At 39.0% G+C, this 19,537-nt stretch overlaps 2 protein-coding genes across 2 annotated transcripts in view; one reads left to right on the forward strand and one right to left on the reverse strand.

The window, feature by feature from the left end:
* The window catches only part of LOC125233504, a 521,975-nt gene that overhangs the window by 339,354 nt on the left and 163,084 nt on the right, over positions 1-19,537 (reverse strand). Inside the window, exon 3 of the mRNA XM_048139546.1 lies at positions 15,444-15,586. Coding sequence (XP_047995503.1) covers positions 15,444-15,586 — 143 coding nt within the window. The remainder of the gene's footprint in view (positions 1-15,443; positions 15,587-19,537) is intronic.
* LOC125233679 lies at positions 16,352-19,173 on the forward strand. The gene is made up of 5 exons (XM_048139756.1): positions 16,352-16,443; positions 16,894-17,007; positions 17,953-18,103; positions 18,458-18,574; positions 18,762-19,173. Exons 1-5 carry the CDS (start codon positions 16,414-16,416, stop codon positions 19,142-19,144), a joined length of 795 nt encoding a protein of 264 aa, XP_047995713.1. The 5' UTR covers positions 16,352-16,413; the 3' UTR covers positions 19,145-19,173.

A 19,537-nucleotide genomic window follows, 5' to 3' on the forward strand; every position in this document is an offset into this window, starting at 1 on the left:
TGCAAAGTAACTTTTTTTTTATAAAATATTGTCCTTTAGAGCATTTTTTTTTATTTCATTGTATGTTTGAGAAAAGCACTATACATGCCTCGGCGTGAAAACGGATTCCCGGCCTCGTATCCCTATCGCTCGCACGCTCGCTCGGCCGTATATACCCACTTGGCCGGAAATCCTCATTTTCCCGGCCTCTGATGTAATGTACTAATTATGCAGCGGTGTTTAACTGAGTCAAAAAATACTCGTGGCATCTTTATTAACAATTTGAGGCGAAGCCGAAAATTGTTACTCACGCCACTCGTCTTTTTTGACCTCACTTAAACGCCAATTGCATAAATAGTACATTACATCAGAGGCCGGGAAAATGAGGATTTCCGGCCAAGTGGGTATATACGGCCGAGCGAGCGTGCGAGCGAGGCCGGATAGGGATACGAGGCCGGGAATCCGTTTTCACGCCGAGGTATGTATAGTGCTTTTCTCAAACATACAATGAAATAAATAAAAAATGCTCTAAAGGACAATATTTTATTTATTAAGTGACAAAATACAAATACACTCAAACGTCAAGTGTGACAAGTATCCAGGTCACACAAAAATTAAAAAAAAAGTGACATGACAGTACTGACAGCTTACTTAAAAAAGTTACTTTGCAGGCCTAGGCCTAAAAAATAATATGAAATCCCTTTACAGTCCTCTCGAGTTGTTGCGCCCAAAAAGCGATACTTCCCAGCCCATTTTAAGGAACGTAAAGACAATATTTCATTGCATGTTTGAGAAAATACTATTTCCAGACACTTATTAAAACTCTAATAAACTAACCACAAAATTAAAATTGTGAAAAAAACCCCGACCGCGACATAGTAGACCGATTTTCATGAAACATTGCTAAGAACAGTCCCGATTAACTCAGCTTTCAGACAAAAAAAAACTAAATCTAAGTCGGTTCATCCGTTCGGCAGCTATGATGCCACAGACAGACACACACACACACAGACAGACAAACAGACAGACAGACAGACAGACACACTCACAGACAGACACGTCAAACTTATAACACCCCGTCGTTTTTGCGTCGGAGGTTAAACATGGACTCTGACGCATGCGCATTACGCAACTGCGCCTGTAAAACAGTTACGAGCGCAAAAATAAACAACGCAATATGCAGGTCATAAAATGTCACTCGCAAGTCGCAATTTCACGTGCAATGTTGCGTTTGCGTTGGAACACAACTCAAAGTTATTGAGTGAGACTAACACTCTTGACATTAGTTGCGATGTAAACCAAAATTAAGCCTAAGCATAGTGTTTACGTTTTGTCTTTTATGTAGATACAGTCACCGGCATATACAGGGTGCCCGGTAATTAATGGACAACCTTTTAACCACCAAGAGGGCACCTTATACTGGTCCAGAAAATCGACTTTAAGGTTTAGTAAAAGTCGCCTGGTTTTCGAGATTTTCACACTTTTAAAAATTTTAATGGATATTAATGGACAACCTTTTAACCACCAAGAGGGCACCTTATACTGGTCCAGAAATTTAAAAAGTGTGAAAATCTCGAAAACCAGGTGACTATTACTAAACCTTAATGTCGATTTTCTGGACCAGTATAAGGTGCCCTCTTGGTGGTTAAAAGGTTGTCCATTAATTACCGGGCACCCGGTATAAGATGATGATTTATGTACGGTCAACCGGGGTGGCTTTAAAACGCGGGGGCGACTTTGAAAATTTAGTTTTAAAGTCATACTTTAAGTAAATTAGCGATTTTCTATGGTAGGTTTACAAGAACATTTATTGATTTAACTAGTTATATGAACAGTTTTAGTAAATCCATACTAATATTATAAATGGGAAAGTGTGTGTTTCTGTTTGTTTGTCCGTCTTTCACGGCATCACGGAGATAGTTGAATGGATGAAGAGAGACATATGCTACTTTTTGTCTCTTTCTAATGTAAGCGAAGCCGCGGGCAAAAGCTAGTAATAAATAAAGCAAAGAGGCACTTACTTAATTTTCGATGAATTCGTCCTACTTTTACATCGCTCCTTTTCAAGCCAAATCGCTTTTCAATTTCCTACAGGTAAATTGACTCCAATTCAAATAATTGCATATATAAATTCTCCTGAATTCTCTTCGCATTTATAAGAATTACTTGCTTTTGCCCGCGGCTGCGCTCGCATTAGAAAGAGACAAAAAGTAGCCTATGTCACAATCACGTCAGTTCGTCGCTCCATTTTGCCGTGAAACACGGACAAACAAACAGACACACACACTTTCCCATTTATAATACTAGTATAGAAGTATTAAATAAGTATAAGAACACATCTTTTCACAAAAGGTTCTTAATCGAGAACGGACACGCTCGATTTACGCATTCACTTTTCCATTTCTAAAAGATAAAATATCAACAAACATTTCCAACTTTATCTAAAAACATTAAGGTCCACATTTGATCCCGAAAGTTTATTAAGATACGATCGTGGGTAGCTTTATCTCGTGATGTATTCTCGCATTGCTCTTTCGGGTTAAACAGATAGCCCTTAAGCTCTGTGGAAACTTATGAGGGCCAAGAGAATAGTACATTTGTTCCTAGCTACGAATAACACTTTGACCTTTGGTGGACTTTATTTTTACAATTAGGTTTTTGGGTATTCAGTGCAAGTGTACAGTCAACCAATTGGAACCCTAGGCCACTGTAGAACTATGTCATAGTGAAGTTATAAATCAGATAGTAAGAAATCTCTTACTGCTTGTCATTTTGACATGGTTGTAGAGTGGCCTAGGGTTCCAATAGGTTGACTGTACGAGTCATACTCTGAAAAGTGACCAATCTCTTTAGTGTAAGGCCAGATTTGTGCCGACATTTAAAGTTTATACTTACAGTGAACGCTCTCCTGGGCCTCTAGGGTACTCGGCCTTGGTAGTAAAGTACCCCCATTCCAATTTCTAGTGTGAATATTCAATTACGTAAAGAAGAGTCTTATTTTTTATTTTTTTATTATAAACTGGCCAGTGATTGACCTTAGTCGCACCTGATGGAAAGTGACGACAAGGCCGAGGTTGTAACTCACTGGTTCAGTAATAGCCTATTCACTCTTGACTTGAATTCACCCAGATTGTATTCGCCCGGGAATACAGACGAGGGGAGCATGTTCCATTCCTTAGCAGTTCGCATTAGGAAAGAAGAGGCAAACCTCTTCATGCGAATGAAAGGTAGGTCGACAACGTAAGGGTGAAACCGCTCCCCGCGCCTGGTTGAAGTTATGAAGTCTTTAACTAAGATTTAAGAAGGAACAGTATGTGCTTGTATCTCGTGTAAATTTTCTAAGAAATGTAGGTAAGTCCTTTTAATTTAGGTACAGTATTATCTACGTACCTATTGACTAGTTTACCTAAGTATTAAAAGCTTCTAGAAATTGCTGGTGTTTCGAATTAATTAAAATTTTGCAAGAGATTTATTATACAGGGAATTTTATCAAAAGGTGTAACGTGACAGAAAATGTTGAGTCCATCTCATTATAATTATAAAACTTTTATAATTTATTAATAACTAGCTTTTACCCGCGGCTTCGCCCGCGTAATAAAAGTATTCATTAAGATTTTCATTTGGATCCGTAGGGACCGTAGGTTTCTCTGTAGGTATATTTATCTGCGATTATTTCGATTGCACATAATACTTTTGCTTGCAATGATTGTAGAAATATTACACATCGACCACAGCGTAGGTAATTCTATATACGCTGGGGAAACCTTTATAAACATCCCACATAGCCCGTATTTCGACACTATGATCGGTGGGTAAAAAGTACTTTTTTCTATTATCCCTTACAATTTTTTACATTTTGCTTATACTTATCGCAAACGTAATCTTCAAGCAAGCAAACAACGATCGTCTTAGAGCACATTGATTGTAAGAGACCGCCGACCGATTATCCGTATCCCGCTAACGATACCCATATTATCCGTATCCGTATCCGTATCGCTATCGCTATCGCTATCGCTATCGCTATCGCTATCGCTATCGCTATCGCTATCGCTATCGCTATCGCTATCGCTATCCCTATCGCTATCCCTATCGCTATCCCTATCGCTATCCCTATCGCTATCCCTATCGCTTTCCCTATCGCTATCCCTATCGCTTTCCCTATCGCTTTCCCTATCGCTATCCCTATCGCTATCCCTATCGCTATCCCTATCCCTATCCCTATCCCTATCCCTATCCCTATCCCTATCCCTATCCCTATCCCTTATCAAGATGTTTAATGATATAACACTTTAAGTACTTACTATGAGCACTTACCTGCCGATCTGAGAAATGAGCCATGTGACGAAGCATTTAAGCGCAAATTGAGAAACTTTTTGTTAGATAACCCCATGTACTCTGTAAATGAGTACATGGATTTGTATTTTTAATGACCGACGATAAAATTATACCTATATTTCTCTGTTATATAATATTTTCTTGCTTCGTGATACTTTCATGATATTGTAACTTAATTTATTAATTTTATTTAGCTTGGCATGTGTATTTTCTTTCTTTGTAAATGACAATCCTCATTTGGGAGACACAATTATTTTTATTTGGAATTTATTATGTAATTTTTGACGATCATGATGAGAAGATAAACATAATTTTGACATGTAGCAAATTTATAGTGTAAAATCTAATCTAATCTAATCTAAGTTCTCGCGCTTTGTACACATATTTAAAGTCACATACAGGTCGAACGCGATTAATTAACATTATTTTTACCTTTTTTCCCAACGTTTCGGCCAGGTTGCACTGGCCGTGGTCGCGGAAGACTGACGTCCCAGCAAAATGTCACCGGAGATGTAAACAACACAAAACTACCCGATATTAATTTATATAAATGTTCGGGGTAGATAAATAAATATAATCTACCCGCTTTTAGTTAATGTTTATTTCCCACCATGTTTATTTTAAAGGTAAAAATAATGTTAATTAATCGCGTTCGACCTGTATGTGACTTTGAATATATGTTTAATGATTTCTTATCAAGTGCTAAAATATAAAGTTTCATGGTTTTATCATTTAAAATTAAGAAATCTCATACAAACTTTCAACCTCTTTTTCAACCCCTTCATCCCTTTTTTTCGAAATAAAAAGTAGCCTATGTTCTGTCTCAGGGTCTAAAGATTGTCTGTTCCAAATTTCATCAAAATCGGTTGCGTGGTTTAAGCGGGAAAGCGTAACAGACAGACAGACAGACAGACAGACAGAGTTACTTTCGCATTTATAATATTAGTATGGAGTATGGATAAAGTTCAAAATGGCGTAGGGATATGACGACCCCATCGCCCATTGGTTTTACCAGTGCAATCAGTCAACGCAGGGCAGCTTGTGGCGAGCTGTTGGGGAACAGCGACCCCACGTACCCGAGTGCTCCTGGGGAGTTCTGTTACCCGTAAGGCGGGTGGGTGGGACAGTACTCTCTACCTCTGGCTTGCCTTGGCTGGCTGTCCAGAGTGGGGTCGTTAGGGCTACATGCCCCAGGGGTGGAAGTGAAAATTTGCATAAGACGCGAGTTGGTGCAGTGGCTTAACAGCCACTGGGCAGAAAGCGGTGTACACCTCTCGACACCCTTGAGTTCTCACACCGGTGTTGCCCTTGAGCCATCTTGGATGTCGCTTTTTGTGGGGGCCCATCTTGTGGGGACGAGTCACCGTCTGCCGGAAATAAAATTGGATACCGTTTTAATAGGCAGGCGTCCGGTTTTTTATCCATAGCCCAGTATTTAGTCCATCACTTTCATCAAAATAGACCAGTTCATTTTAGATTCCATTAACTCTCAAATAGTCCATACACCTTGGCGGGTGTTGCCTCTGCGTGTGTCCCATGATACGGGCAAGGGCAACATCCGCTCGGTGTACCCCTTACATTTCATTAAAGTGTCGAAAGGGCCTCTACGTGTTGGCTTCGGCCCCGCGCACGCCTCCCAAAGGTCCGGAACACCATTGTTCCGTGATGGGAAAGACATACAAATAAAATAAGTTCAAAAACATGGACTGAAAAACAGAAGTTATAATCATAATTCATAATATTAATTAGTACATTGGAAATTTCTATAAGTACCTATTCAAGGAAAAGTTATTAAATAAAATTCATTTAGGGAGGGCCTCTTAGGAGGTATTCAGTAAAGAGATTAATAGTAGGTAAGTTATCTCGTTAAGTAAATAACAGACTTTACAAATTTACTCTCAAGCCCATTTGTAAAAGCACAACTCAGCATTATATCCAATTATCTAATTGATTCTGTAAACAAACTGGGGATTTTCAAACCAAGTTAAATTGATGCCAAAATCAGAACTTAGACGAGTTGCCAAACGTCGAATTTTATACAACGAACTATACGCGGATTGAAAGAAATTTAATGTAACCAAATGCACAAACGCTTACGATAATTTCGTTCTCGCAGATAACTATCTCTATCGCTCTTTCATATTGGCGCGACAGAGTCGGACTGCCTTTCGATCGGCGTCTAGCGTCAACGATTGTCATTTTGGCTAGGCCAGCAGAGACCTTACAAATTACGGACCTCGTACATTGTATTAACAACGAGTTGTTAAAAACGAGTTTTCAATTCTATTAGTGGAATTGAATGGCTAATACTGGAAATATTCGGGAACTAAATTTAGAAACTCGAGCGGTCGCAGTTAAGACGATACAGGAGGGGTCAATTCTCCATACAAACGCTCTCGACTATTTCTTTCCTGGCCCCGTAGCCGAATGGCATTTCTCCGACGCCAAACGAAAGCGATACGCCGCTGGCTCTGTCGCGCCAATACGCAAGCGCGATAGAGATAGATATCTACTAGCGCTTCGTTTCGTGAGCGTTTCGTGAGCGATTGTGCCATTCGGCTAGCCACCCTGGTTTTTGAAGATAGAGCAATGATTTTTTCAACACAGATTATTATTATTTTTATCTGTGTCGGACCGTTTTGATTTTTTTTGATATTCTTATTTTTAAAGACGCCAGATCATCATCAAAAATTTCCAAAAACGGCCTTATTGATTATGGCGCAAAAAAAGTGTGGTATTCAAAATTGGTAGGTAACAATTAGCCAGAAAAACTAAACGGTCCGACACAGATTATTTCATTGTTATTCAGAATCTCAAATTTCATTACGATTGATTAAGTTTTGAAGGAGGAAACAGTCGAAAGCGGAACCTCGATTTTAAAGTTACACTAGTACATTTAACTAAAATTCAAAAATTGAAAGGGGGGCTCCATTCCATTTTAGCATTTTCGCTCCAGTAGCGTCTTAAAAATCAACTCCCAAAATATTCAATTTGTATTTTCCAATGTACAGTCGGCCAAGAAAGTGGTCTACCAGTTTTTACAAAAGTTTCTGTGAGCTCTAACGATCGCTAAGGTTGACTTGACACATGGCATGACGTAAACATCATATAAAGACAGAGCGATTGTCACTGACATAATATTATTGCAAGCGGAAATCGACCTTGTTGTCTCATGACGTTTAAACGAACCTCACCCGTAGGGTGGTAAACCACATTTTTGGTCGACTGTGCCTAGAACATTTACAATGATATCGCCATACAAATGGTGGTTTTTTTTTCAGAGGTGGAGGTAATCCTTATTGGATACAAATATATAGCCATACATGGTGGTAGGAGAGACAACAACCACCGTGCTTTCAAATAAATGTAAGGGTTAGATAAAATGTTGAGTTGGGAGACATCTGGCGTGGCGTGGGAGTGTACGAAGCGCTCAGACGCATTCACAAGTGTTTTACGCTATATTACTCTAGCGGTGTAAGGATAAAGTCATAAGCGGAGGCGGAGTAGTTGCGAAACACTTTTTTGAAGATATTGAAGATAAACATTAAAACAAAAGAAAAAAGTTCTTTAGTACATGTCACGCAGTATTTGAAATATATATCTGAGTAGCTATCCAAATGCACAAACTACTCTATTAGGCACATACATACATACATACAATCACGCCTGTATTCAATAAAGGAATAGGCAGTGCACATGAAACTACTCAAGTTTCAGTGCCACTCTTGGCAAATAAGGGGTTGAATGGAAACGAAATTGTAACATGCAGTGACAGGTTGCCGGCATCTCACCTACGTCACAATTTAACCCATATCCCACAATCGACTTTTACGAATGGTAAAATGTTTAACCCGTCACCACACGGGTAACTCTAACTCAGCTCTTCCATATTACGTGCGCAGAGCAAGACTGCGTTTTTATCCCCGTCGGGCGTCGAGTGTCAACGATTGTCATTGTCATTTCGACTAGGCCGGCTAACTAGGCACCGCGTCGGTGGCAAACAAGTATACGGTCCGCCTGATGTAAAGCGGTGAGTAAGGCTGCCAGAGCTCAACGAGGGTGCGGTGTGCTGATGACGGGAGGACTTACGGAACTAACTTGTTCCGTCTATTGTCCTTTGAGTCGTCGGCAACCCAAACCCTCCTTGGAACTTGTACACTCCTTTTTGCTGTGTACTTAACACAGCAAAAGGGAGTGTACAAGTTTCTAATGGGGTGGCAACGCGCATGTGACACTGTTTGAGTTGCAGGCGTCCATAGGTTACGGTGACCGCTTTACATCAGGCGGACCGTATACTTGTTTGCCACCGACGTAGTATAAGCTCATTATGATAAAGAGATCGAAATTCATGATCAGAAGTAAAACCTAAGTATTACTTTACTTACTGCTAAATAGTACGCATATATAGGTATGTACGAAGCAAATAAATCATCATGTGCCCAAGTTTTTTTCAATTACAGAAGGATGTAAATCTATACTGGATGTGGTAATAATCAAAATTCTTATGAGCTGAAACATCAAATCCCGCACTAGCATTTATAAATCGACCTATAAATAGTTAGAAGCCTGATCTACGGCCTGACACTAGTGTTGCACCTCATCCGTGTTCGTAGAAACGCCCGCTGAGACATATTGTGGAGCGCTTTTCGCCCTATTACTCCCGCAACTGATGTTTGCCGGGCGCAAGGGATGAGATGAAGCGGATTTGGAATTAAAATGTTAGTATCAGCAAAGGAACCAACAAAATGTAATAAATGTTATCAAATCCAATAAAGTCGCACAAAGTGACCGTGCGGTATCCAATTTTACTGGGCGTTCGTGCCGCAAAGCAGGCGCAAGTCAGTAAGCGCCTATTCAAATGGAGGCACTTGGGGACGAATCGGTAAAAAAACTACCGAGCGCACTTTACTGCACCGATTCCGATGTGAAGAAGTGGCCTAAAGGGTTGCAAAAAAACCGTTAAATCTATGAATAAAATGAAAATGAAAAAATGAGAACAAAAATGAAATATTTGTTTTTCAAGTAGGCATATTACAATGAGCATATGAACGTCAAATAAAGCTACGCCGGCTCTAACCCTACGCCTCAGCCTCGAGAAGATTTCAGTCCCCCCTCAGATGGGATGGGAGGGACTTTTTAAAACATTAATTACATCTTATAATTAACATGCATTAAATAACAAGATACAATTTAACATGCAAAAGTATTCATCAAAAAATATATTTATCACGCCACCGCTTCTCATTCGCACCACCAAAGCCGAGGTTGGATGTTAGCCAAAATTGGATTCGTTTTAGTGCACTTTTCTCCGTGACGTATTATTTCTCGGCGCTAACGGAGAATGCTGGTAATGCACCTGCCTTGCGATTCTCAGAGTACGAATAAAATGCTTTTGAGGTGCTTTTAACGTGCTTGCGATCGATACTCTGAGTACCTATATTTGAAGCTGTATTACAATGTCTTGCAAATTTATGGCTACTTGGAAGTGCAGTGAAACGATATTGCTGTTTTATACGCAGTTACAGTGTTGATGTTATTATCTAGGATTTTATAAAATCAAGGGAAAACTCTGCGTTAATACATTCTACAATGGTCTGTGTTTAAAAACAATTTCCATAAACGGTCTTCTTAATTAAGGGCATTTTTAGAATTTGGGACCTCCACGCGTTAGTTGATTTTAATGTATCTACTAGACATTCAGAATGTGAAAAAATTAAATATTTAGACAGATTTTTTGCCTAATTATCGTCACAAAACTGACAGCGAGTTACTTTTGACAGAAACTTACGATCATTGGGGAAGGGGGGGGGGGGGGCAAATTCTGAAAATGCCCTTAAAGAAATAGATACATTATAACACTGAAAGTTAAATCATGATTCGCCTGCACTTATCCCAGTCATTTGGATTCGGCGCAGCATGTTATCTGCTTCCATGACTCCCTATCATCCGTCATCTCATCATTCACTTGCTTTCGCTTCATATCATATCACACAGTCCATCCTTTTCCTCGTTACTGTAAGTTAAATAAAAGCTTGTAAAAAAACTTCATTTACCGTGATCCGTACAAATACTACCAAGTTACAAACTGTTCATCTGACCGCGAACCTCGGCTCGCGTGCTTCTCGGAAATGCATCGTTTGCACGGAGAATTTTAGCACGCGATGCTTTATGCGAATATTTCAACTGGAGGGAAGGTAAAAAACCGGCCAAGAGCGTGTCGGGCCACGCTCAGTGTAGGGTTCCGTAGTTTTTCGAATTTTTCTCAAAAACTACTGAACCTATCAAGTTCAAAACAATTTTCCTAGAAAGTCTTTATAAAGTTCTACTTTTGTGATTTTTTTAATATTTTTTAAACATATGGTTCAAAAGTTAGAGGGGGGGGACGCACTTTTTTTTCCTTTAGGAGCGATTATTTCCGAAAATATTAACATTACCAAAAAACGATCTCAGAAAACCCTTATTCATTTCTTAATACCGATCCAAAAATATATCACACGTTGGGGTTGGAAAGAAAAAAAATATCAGCCCCCACTTTACATGTAGGGGGGGTACCCTAATAAAACATTTTTTTCCATTTTTTATTTTTGCACTTTGTTGGCGTGATCGATATACATATTGGTACCAAATTTCAGCTTTCTAGTGCTAACGGTTACTGAGATTAACCGCGGACGGACGGACGGACGGACGGACGGACAGACAGACATGGCGAAACTATAAGGGTTCCTAGTCGACTACGGAACCCTAAAAATGGTTTAGCGGTTTAAAAGGAGTACTATGGGAACTCGATCTAAAATAGCGTGGAACCTTGATATGAACACATAAGTAAATAAATATTAAAACATAGGTATTACACCGATTGACTTAGTCCCACGGTAAGCTCAAGAATGCTTGTATTATGAGATTTATGAGTTCAGAGATATTGCTAAATTACCTTACAGGGACCCTGGTACCCTAGGGCCTAGATCATTGTCTTACACAATTACACATACACTTACATACCCACATACTCTCAATCAATCAATCAATCAAATTTTTATTTGCTGATAAAACATAATACAATGCTGCATGCATAGTTGTAACGAACTCTGTGGTTAGATTCAAGACATGTGTTGAAGGACCTGCGGATACGAAGTTCCTAACGAACTATTGTAATAAAATAAAACAAAACGGAAAATAAAATTATGGAGATTGATGGGGAGCCAAACTCACCGATGTTGTCGTCTCGAGAGTTTATCGGGTGGCCACCCTTGCAAAGCTTGGTTCTCTCTTTCCTTGCACTGCACACTCGCGAATCGTTCTATTATAATATAATTAATTAATAACTTAATTCGTTGCGGATATTTTTATTCACCATTGACAACGACTTTCTTTTTGCGGATTGACACTTGACGTATTTTATATTTTTTAAGAAGTTTGGCAAAGAGGCGGGTGACATGACAATTAAAAATGAGGTTGAACCTATCATAAGGAAGAGCGAGCGGGATGGACGATATGAATGATAATGAATGAAAAGGGCGCGAACAACATGTTCAATATATTCATAGGGTAGTTAGTTTTTATATATATATATATATATATATATATATATATATATATACTACGTTAGTGGCAAAAAAGCATACGGTCCGCCTGATGGAAAGCGGCCACCGTAACCTATGGATGCCTGCAACTCAAGAAGTGCGCGTTGCCAACCCATTAGAAACTTGTACACTCCCTTTTGCTGTGTTGAGTACACAGCAAAAAGGGAAAGGAAAAGGAGGAGGATTAGTAAAGGAAAGGCCCAAAAAAAATGAATTACTTATACCTATCAAGATTTAATGTGATGCTACTGATGCTTATTTTATCTTCTCGAAAGCTTGACGATTTTAGTTACATTTTATACGACTCGAATATTGGCAAAAAATAGCGTTTTCACGTCAGAAAAGAACTTTCTGACAGTCTTCGAACAACAATTTGTTAAAGTAAACTACTGTGCAGTTGCTGTCCAGATAGTTTAGAAGTAGAACACACTTTTAACACCAGCTATTGGCTCTGCTATTTCTCAGTTAAGTTTTATTGTACGTGAAACGTGATTTAAAAAGAGTAATCTAAGTTTTATAAAACTTTTGAGTGTATATTCACTTTTTTCTAACCCCCGACGCAAAAACAACTGGGTGTTATAAGTTTGACGTGTCTGTTTGTCCGACATCGACAGATGAACCGATTTAGATTTATCTCTTTTCTTTGAAAGCATACTCTTGACAATTAGTGTTCAGGTATTTGTAAGCTCCTAGTCCGCTCAAGCCCCGTAGCCGAATGGCATTTCTGCGAAAGGAAACCCCATCGAAACGCCGCAGAAATATAATCTGGCTCTGTCGTGCCAATACGCAAGAGCGATAGAGATAGATAGCTACGAAAGGGATATTATCGTGAGCGTTTTTGCATTCGGCTACGTACACAGATATTACCAGACAAGCGACCCTCGAGTTAGCAACCCTCAGACCATGGCCAAGGCATGGCCAGGGTCGACTAAGATGCAAGCACCTCATGTAACTGCTAACAGTTTCCTAAAGCAGTCTCGCCCACTATGGCCGTCTAAAACGCGATCTCAGTTAAAAATAGAACCGACTTACTTTTATTACCTCTTAGTCATAAAATGTTATATCCATCTGAGCTAAATCTGCAGCGACTCAGTATGCGAGAGAATGGAGATCTTGCCATAAATTTGTAATGCGTATGAGAATGTCTTTTCTAGAATGACGTCAGTGAACCGATATTTAATGACCGATTTGAGTTTTAATATGCATTAAAAGGTAGTTTAAGATACGTATACTTGTCTGTATTTTGCAACGCGGCAACCTTCGATATCTAAAATGCTCACTTTTTACATAGAGCGTTTCCAATCACGGTGCGCAAGCCACATTTATTTGGTAATGCTCTAGGGTCGAATAGATAGATAATATCGAGTTCATAACATTTGAATCTCACGGGATATACCTACTAAGATTCTTAACTATTTCTAATAGTACTTAACAAAAAATAATTTGCAAACCCTTATAAAACTAAATATTTATGTAGTGAACTGCACGCTAGCCATAAGATTTTTTTTTGTTATGTAATTGAATATCATGTAAGCGAATCTTGTAAATTCTTTATTAAATAATAAATGTCATAAACCAGAAACCAGACTATTGCCATCATCCAAAAAAATCATGCATGAAACTAATAAAATTCTCATTGGTGTTATCATCAATATCATCATCTAGTAAAAGCCCTTGTTCGTTCTAGATTAGTTTGTATCGATTTTCTTCGCCGTTTTCAATATTATCTACATAAAACAGCGTGGGTGCAATAGCAAAATATTCCGGTGTTTTTTAATCGTCCGCGCGGTGTTTGCGATAAACAACTGTTTGAAACACTAGCTGCATGTATAAACGAGATGTGGTCGCATTTAAAACACAAATTTACTCGACAGACAGTTCAAAAGTACCTAGACACAACGGTATGCAGATCATTTGTTCTGCTTCTACTTGTACAATAATAGTTATTTGTTTTATAAGGGGGCACAGTTGTTGTTTAATCGCTCGTGCTACCTATATTGAAACCCAAGCAAGAGAAAGATTCCATTATATTGAACCGCGAGCGTAGCGTTTGCCACAAAGTGAAACCCAAAATGTTTCACCTCACCAACACTAGGAAAATACTGAATTTAAACATCAAACTAAATCAAATCAATCACTTTGAAAAAAAATATTATTAAAAATCATCATTTAAAGGGCAATTCTACCAGCCAGATTTGGACATCAAGTTAAACATACATACATATAACATACATATAGTCACGCCTGTATCCCATAAAGGGGTAGGCAGAGCACATGAACTGCTAAATTTCAGTGCCACTCTTGGCAAAAGGGGTTGAAAGAAATCCAAATTGTGACATTGCAGTGACAGGTTGCCAGCCTCTCGCCTACGCCACAATTTAACCCATATCCCACAGTCGACTTCTACGACACCCACGGGAAGAAAGGGGGTGATGAAATTCTTAACCCGTCACCACACGGGGTACAAGTTAAAATTTGTACGAAATTACTTTGCACTCTTGGATTTTTATCCATTTTTTTTTTAAGGTTTTCCTTGGTGAACCAGATGGTGTTCTAGAAAAATATTGACTTTACTGTACCGTCGTATTTGCACCATGAAAATCTTTGAAGGTGCTGTTACACTGGCAACACAATTGCCAGCAATTCACATACCATTGTCGCGTTTCCTCCATAGTTAGTTGGTGCGTATTGAACAAACGTGGCAATGGCATGTGAATTGCTGGCAATTGTGTTGCCAGTGTAACAGAACCGTACCACTTCGCTAATTTCAGCAACATATAGATTCTAACAATGGTGAGGCGTTGTTATTGATCCAGGAAGGAACAGGAAATTGACGGTATCCGGTGTCTATTATTATCGTCGTCACCCTGGTGAAAAGGCAGTAGATGCATTATAATGTCTTATTGAAAAATAATCTTTACAATTTAACAATATATTTTTCTGCTATAACATCGTGCTACGTGAACCATACTTAAATAAGAATTTCTGACAAGTAATTTTACCTGATGCCAAAGATTATGGTCTCCTGAATTCCTTCCTAGGTTCAGCTGTAGTGACAACCGAGATTGTATTCAGCGAGCGTACCATACTAGTGGGATAAACTTTATCGTATCGGTGCGTCCTTATCGCACTTACAAATAATTCGAAAAGGACGGCCTGACCGTGCTTGCTTGCCTATGTGTGTAGGCGAATGCAAAAATGCTTCACGAAACGCTCACGAATCGTGAGCGAATCGTGAAGCGGTTGGGCATTCGGCTACGCACACTGTTCTGTACCCATCGTTTCTTATCAGGTCCCGTAGCCGAATGGCACTTCTGTGACGCCAAATGTCGCAATCGCTCTTGCACACTGGCGGGAGAGAGCCAGACTGCATTTCTGCGGCGTTTGGCGTCGCAGAAATGTCATTCGGCTATGGGGCCTGGGTGCACGCAAGAGTACATCAACGAGAGATACCTACAATACTCTAAGCCATGATGATGTCTAAGAACGTAAACAATTAGTCTCTTGTCACCCTGAGGTATGCAATGCAATAAAGGTTAAGCCACTCACCGTTTTTAGCAGGATCGATCTGTGCATGCAGAATGGAGAGGCCAGGCACGACGATGGCGGGAAGGGTGCGCGAGCGCAGAAGGGGGGGAGGGGCGCGTCGGCATGCTCCAAGCGCCTCCGCCGCCGCCGCGGCCGCCGCAGCACTGTAACAAAAAAAAAGATGTCAGACCAGAATGTCTTTAGTCACCTATCTCGGAGTAAGGATATTAAGGTTAGGACATTAAATTTGGGAGTGTTGCCCATCAGAGCCAATCCATAACCTAAAAACCATTAGGAATATTAGGATGTAACCCGTACACAGAGGCAGTACCCATAATATAAGAACTATTGAAAGTTTGTGGTAGGTACTCAAAATAGACTATTAGGCAGGTGAAAGCGATAGACAAAGTCCAATCATCAACATAATACATAAATAAATGATGGTAATTAATTTCGCTAATAACGATTTTTTATAATTATGTTTCCGGTTTTGGAATTCCTTAAATGATAAATGAACAAAACTGAGACTAAAGCCGGTTCTTTGAATACTTTATCATAAAAAACCCTAAAGAGAAGTGTCATAACAATTTGACATCGGTGAATCTAGTCAAAATAATATTGATTAACATTTAGATAATATTGATGAACATATGAGCTGATGAGGACGTCAGTTCCCATACAAGTTGCAGATTGGTTGCGTCTCTATCGGCCCTAAGTGCGTTTTCACATTATCCCATACCTACATTATAGGTGCTATCTTGGATTTTTTCCATTGAAATCCTTCCGACATCCCATATCGGATCGGATAATGTGAAAACGGCCTTATATTTAACATAACAGACATCGCAACCATTCAGTACTCAAGTTCCTTTTGCGAATTTCATTCGTTTCTATTTCAGGTAAATGCATTTGTGTTTGTGCAAGAGCGACCGTAAAGTTGATTGTATTTATTTACGGCCCACGTGCCCGTTAAACCCCTGTAGAGTTCGCGATGCTGGCACATTTGGAGCTCACTGTTCTGGTAATTTTATTGCATTTATGATTTTGCGTTCCTTTATGGGGTTGTTGGGTTCTGAAGTGGTTTGGGAGGCACAATTTTGGGTGTGGTGTCTGGTTAAGAATTTCACCACCCCCTTTCTTCCCGTGAGTGTCGTAGAAGTCGACTGTGGGATATGGGTTAAATTGTGGCGTAGGCGAGAGGCTGTGGCTAGCTGTCACTGCAATGTCACAATTTGGATTTCTTTCTACCCCTTTTTGCCAAGTGGCACTGAAACTTGGTAGTTCATGTGCTTTGCCTACTCATTTATGGGATACAGGCGTGATTATATGTATGTACTGTACATACATTTTGGGCCACTATGTTTGGTTTTAGTATCAGGCCGACCGACTGAACGGAGTGATACACATATTTATGAACTCGACTGTACATTGTGACCATATTGAATTTGAAATAATTAAATATTATTTTCAGACGGCACTAAACGCATTTATTTTATCATTGTGTGATAAAGTCGATGTACAAAAAATTCCACTGGCACCGAACGAGGCATCCGTTCTTGAGAGCAAAGATGTTTTACTGCAAATGGTGGGTAAGAAATACTTAGGGCCAGTTGCATCAACCACATTTGACAGACACACCATCGTCACGCAGCAGAAGTCTATGTAATGGAACTTACAATAAAATTTAACGAACGCTTTAACGGTGACAGGTGGTTTGATGCAACCGGCCCTTAATGTCACCCGTGACAGATGAAAGTCTACAAGGAAATGGATAGAAAAATGATATATTTCAATAGCAACCGAGCAAAATGTGACTATATAATTAATAATCAGAAAAAAATACTTATGATAGAGGGAAACAACTCGAATAATCGAAAAGTTTTGTGTGTGTTTTTTTATTTATTTATACTTTTTTTTTTATACTACGTTGGTGGCAAACAAGCATACGGTCCGCCTGATGGAAATCGGTCACCGTAACCTATGGACGCCTGCAACTCAAAGAGTGTCACATGCGCGTTGCCACCCCATTAGAAACTTGTACACTCCCCTTTGCTGTGTTAAGTATAAGTACACAGCAAAAAGGAGCAACTTTATTGCATATACAACAAATAAGTAGGTACAGATGGTGGACTTAATGCCTTATAGCATTTTCTGCCAGTCATACTGGGTCAAAATGAAACATTTGTTAAGTGCAAGCATCGGGTTTATCAGTTGAATTATCATTATTAACTAGAATGTCATACATGATACAGTGGCTCGTGTGTTCAGCGGACACATAAGTCACTCTAGTTAATAATTATTTTATCTCTATAATACGTACTTAAAATATGTACCTACCTTAAATATTAGTTAAAACTATCATCCAGCTAAGATTGCCCCCGATGATTTAATATAAATTTTACATAATACTACATACTCGTATTTACCTATATATCACGCACATGAATACTATCTACTATTTTAATACATAAGTACCTTAGGTATAGGTAGTAATATATTTAATTGAAATGATGCTATCTTTGAGTTACAGCTAGAAAAAAAATTGAAAGAAATAAAAGAAAACAAGAAATCGAAAAACGGAAACGGTGACATTTTGCCAAAGAACGTAGATTTCAATCTGAAATCTAATGGAATTAGCGCTGTCGGCGACACTGATCTTCTTTTGCGATACGGCGCAAATGGTAAACATAATTGTAAACTTAGATGTACAGTAAAAAGTATTTTTAACCATCAACGCAAAAACGACGGAGTTTGACGTGTCTGTCTATCTGTCTGTTTGTGTGTGTGTCTGTCTGTGGCATAGTAGCTCCCGAACGGATGAACCGATTTAGATTTAGTTTTTTTTTTGTTTGAAAGCTGAATTAGTCGGGAATGTTCTTAGCCATGTTTCATAAAAATCGGTCCACTGTGTCGCGGTCGGGGTTTTTTGAAAATATTAATTTTGCGATTAAGTTAGGTACTAAACATAAAATAATTAATATCAAAAATTAATTGAAAATATATGAATGTTCTTATCCTTTTTAAATACGTTTTAGGGCAAGGAACTGTTAATATGACTGCCGAAGGCATCTCAAATGTGGGAAGAGTACAGCTCCTTTTAGGGACGGGTGACAACGGATTACGCATACCGGGCCTCAGTAATCTGTTCTCTGGTAAGTCATTACAACTCCACAATTTGACAGGAAATATACAGCCCCTATTATCAAATCAAACTATAAATAAATTTGCACCGTACTCAACATTGGCCACGCAAAAAAATTCACCAGTAAATTTGACTGTCTGTTATTCTTTTAGTAGAATATTCTCACAGTGCTTACATTCACTATTACAATTCAAAAGGTTCTTCAGTCAGATCCGGCGATAAAAATATGGACAATCAGTTACAACTTGCCAGTCAAAATGATTTTGGATTCAGAAGGCAAACTAACGGCCCAAGTACTAACAATACTGAAGATAAAGTAAATGAAGATGCAGCAACTGCTGTTGCTGGAAATGATAATAAAGCAAACATAGATGAAAAAGCTAAAGCAGATACAGTAAACGGTACAGGAACTGGCAACCCAACTATTGCTGCTACAGGAGGGAATGTACCGATAATACCAAATGCCAATCCTTCAAATGCATCAGCCAATGTTGTAAACCCCAATCCTGCTATCAAAAGTGACGCTGCTGCTGTTAATGGTGCGGCAAATAATGGAGAAAATTTAAATAACATTAGGTAAATAATCATAAATATACGTTTTCTCTAAAACAATGTTGGTTTATTTCCACCACATAAAAAAATTCCATATCCATATTAATATCATAAATGGGAAAGTGTGTGTGATTGTTTGTTTGTCCGTCTTTCACAGCAAAACAGAGCGACGAATTGACTTGATTTTTTAGGTGGAGATAGTTGAAGGGATGGAGAGTGACATAGGCTACTTTTTGTCTCTTTCTAACCACCCACTTCCCTGAAATGGGGAGTGGAAGTTTTTATGGAGCATTCCGCAATTTTCAAATTTAACGTGAGCAAAGCCGCAGGAAAAAACTAGTACTAAATAAGGAGAATTGGGTAAAGTAAGTAAACACTCATTACAACACCGATAAATCTATAAAATCGTGTAAATTGTACG

This window comes from Leguminivora glycinivorella, chromosome 14, assembly GCF_023078275.1.
Source record: "Leguminivora glycinivorella isolate SPB_JAAS2020 chromosome 14, LegGlyc_1.1, whole genome shotgun sequence".
Lineage (NCBI taxonomy): Eukaryota > Metazoa > Arthropoda > Insecta > Lepidoptera > Tortricidae > Leguminivora > Leguminivora glycinivorella.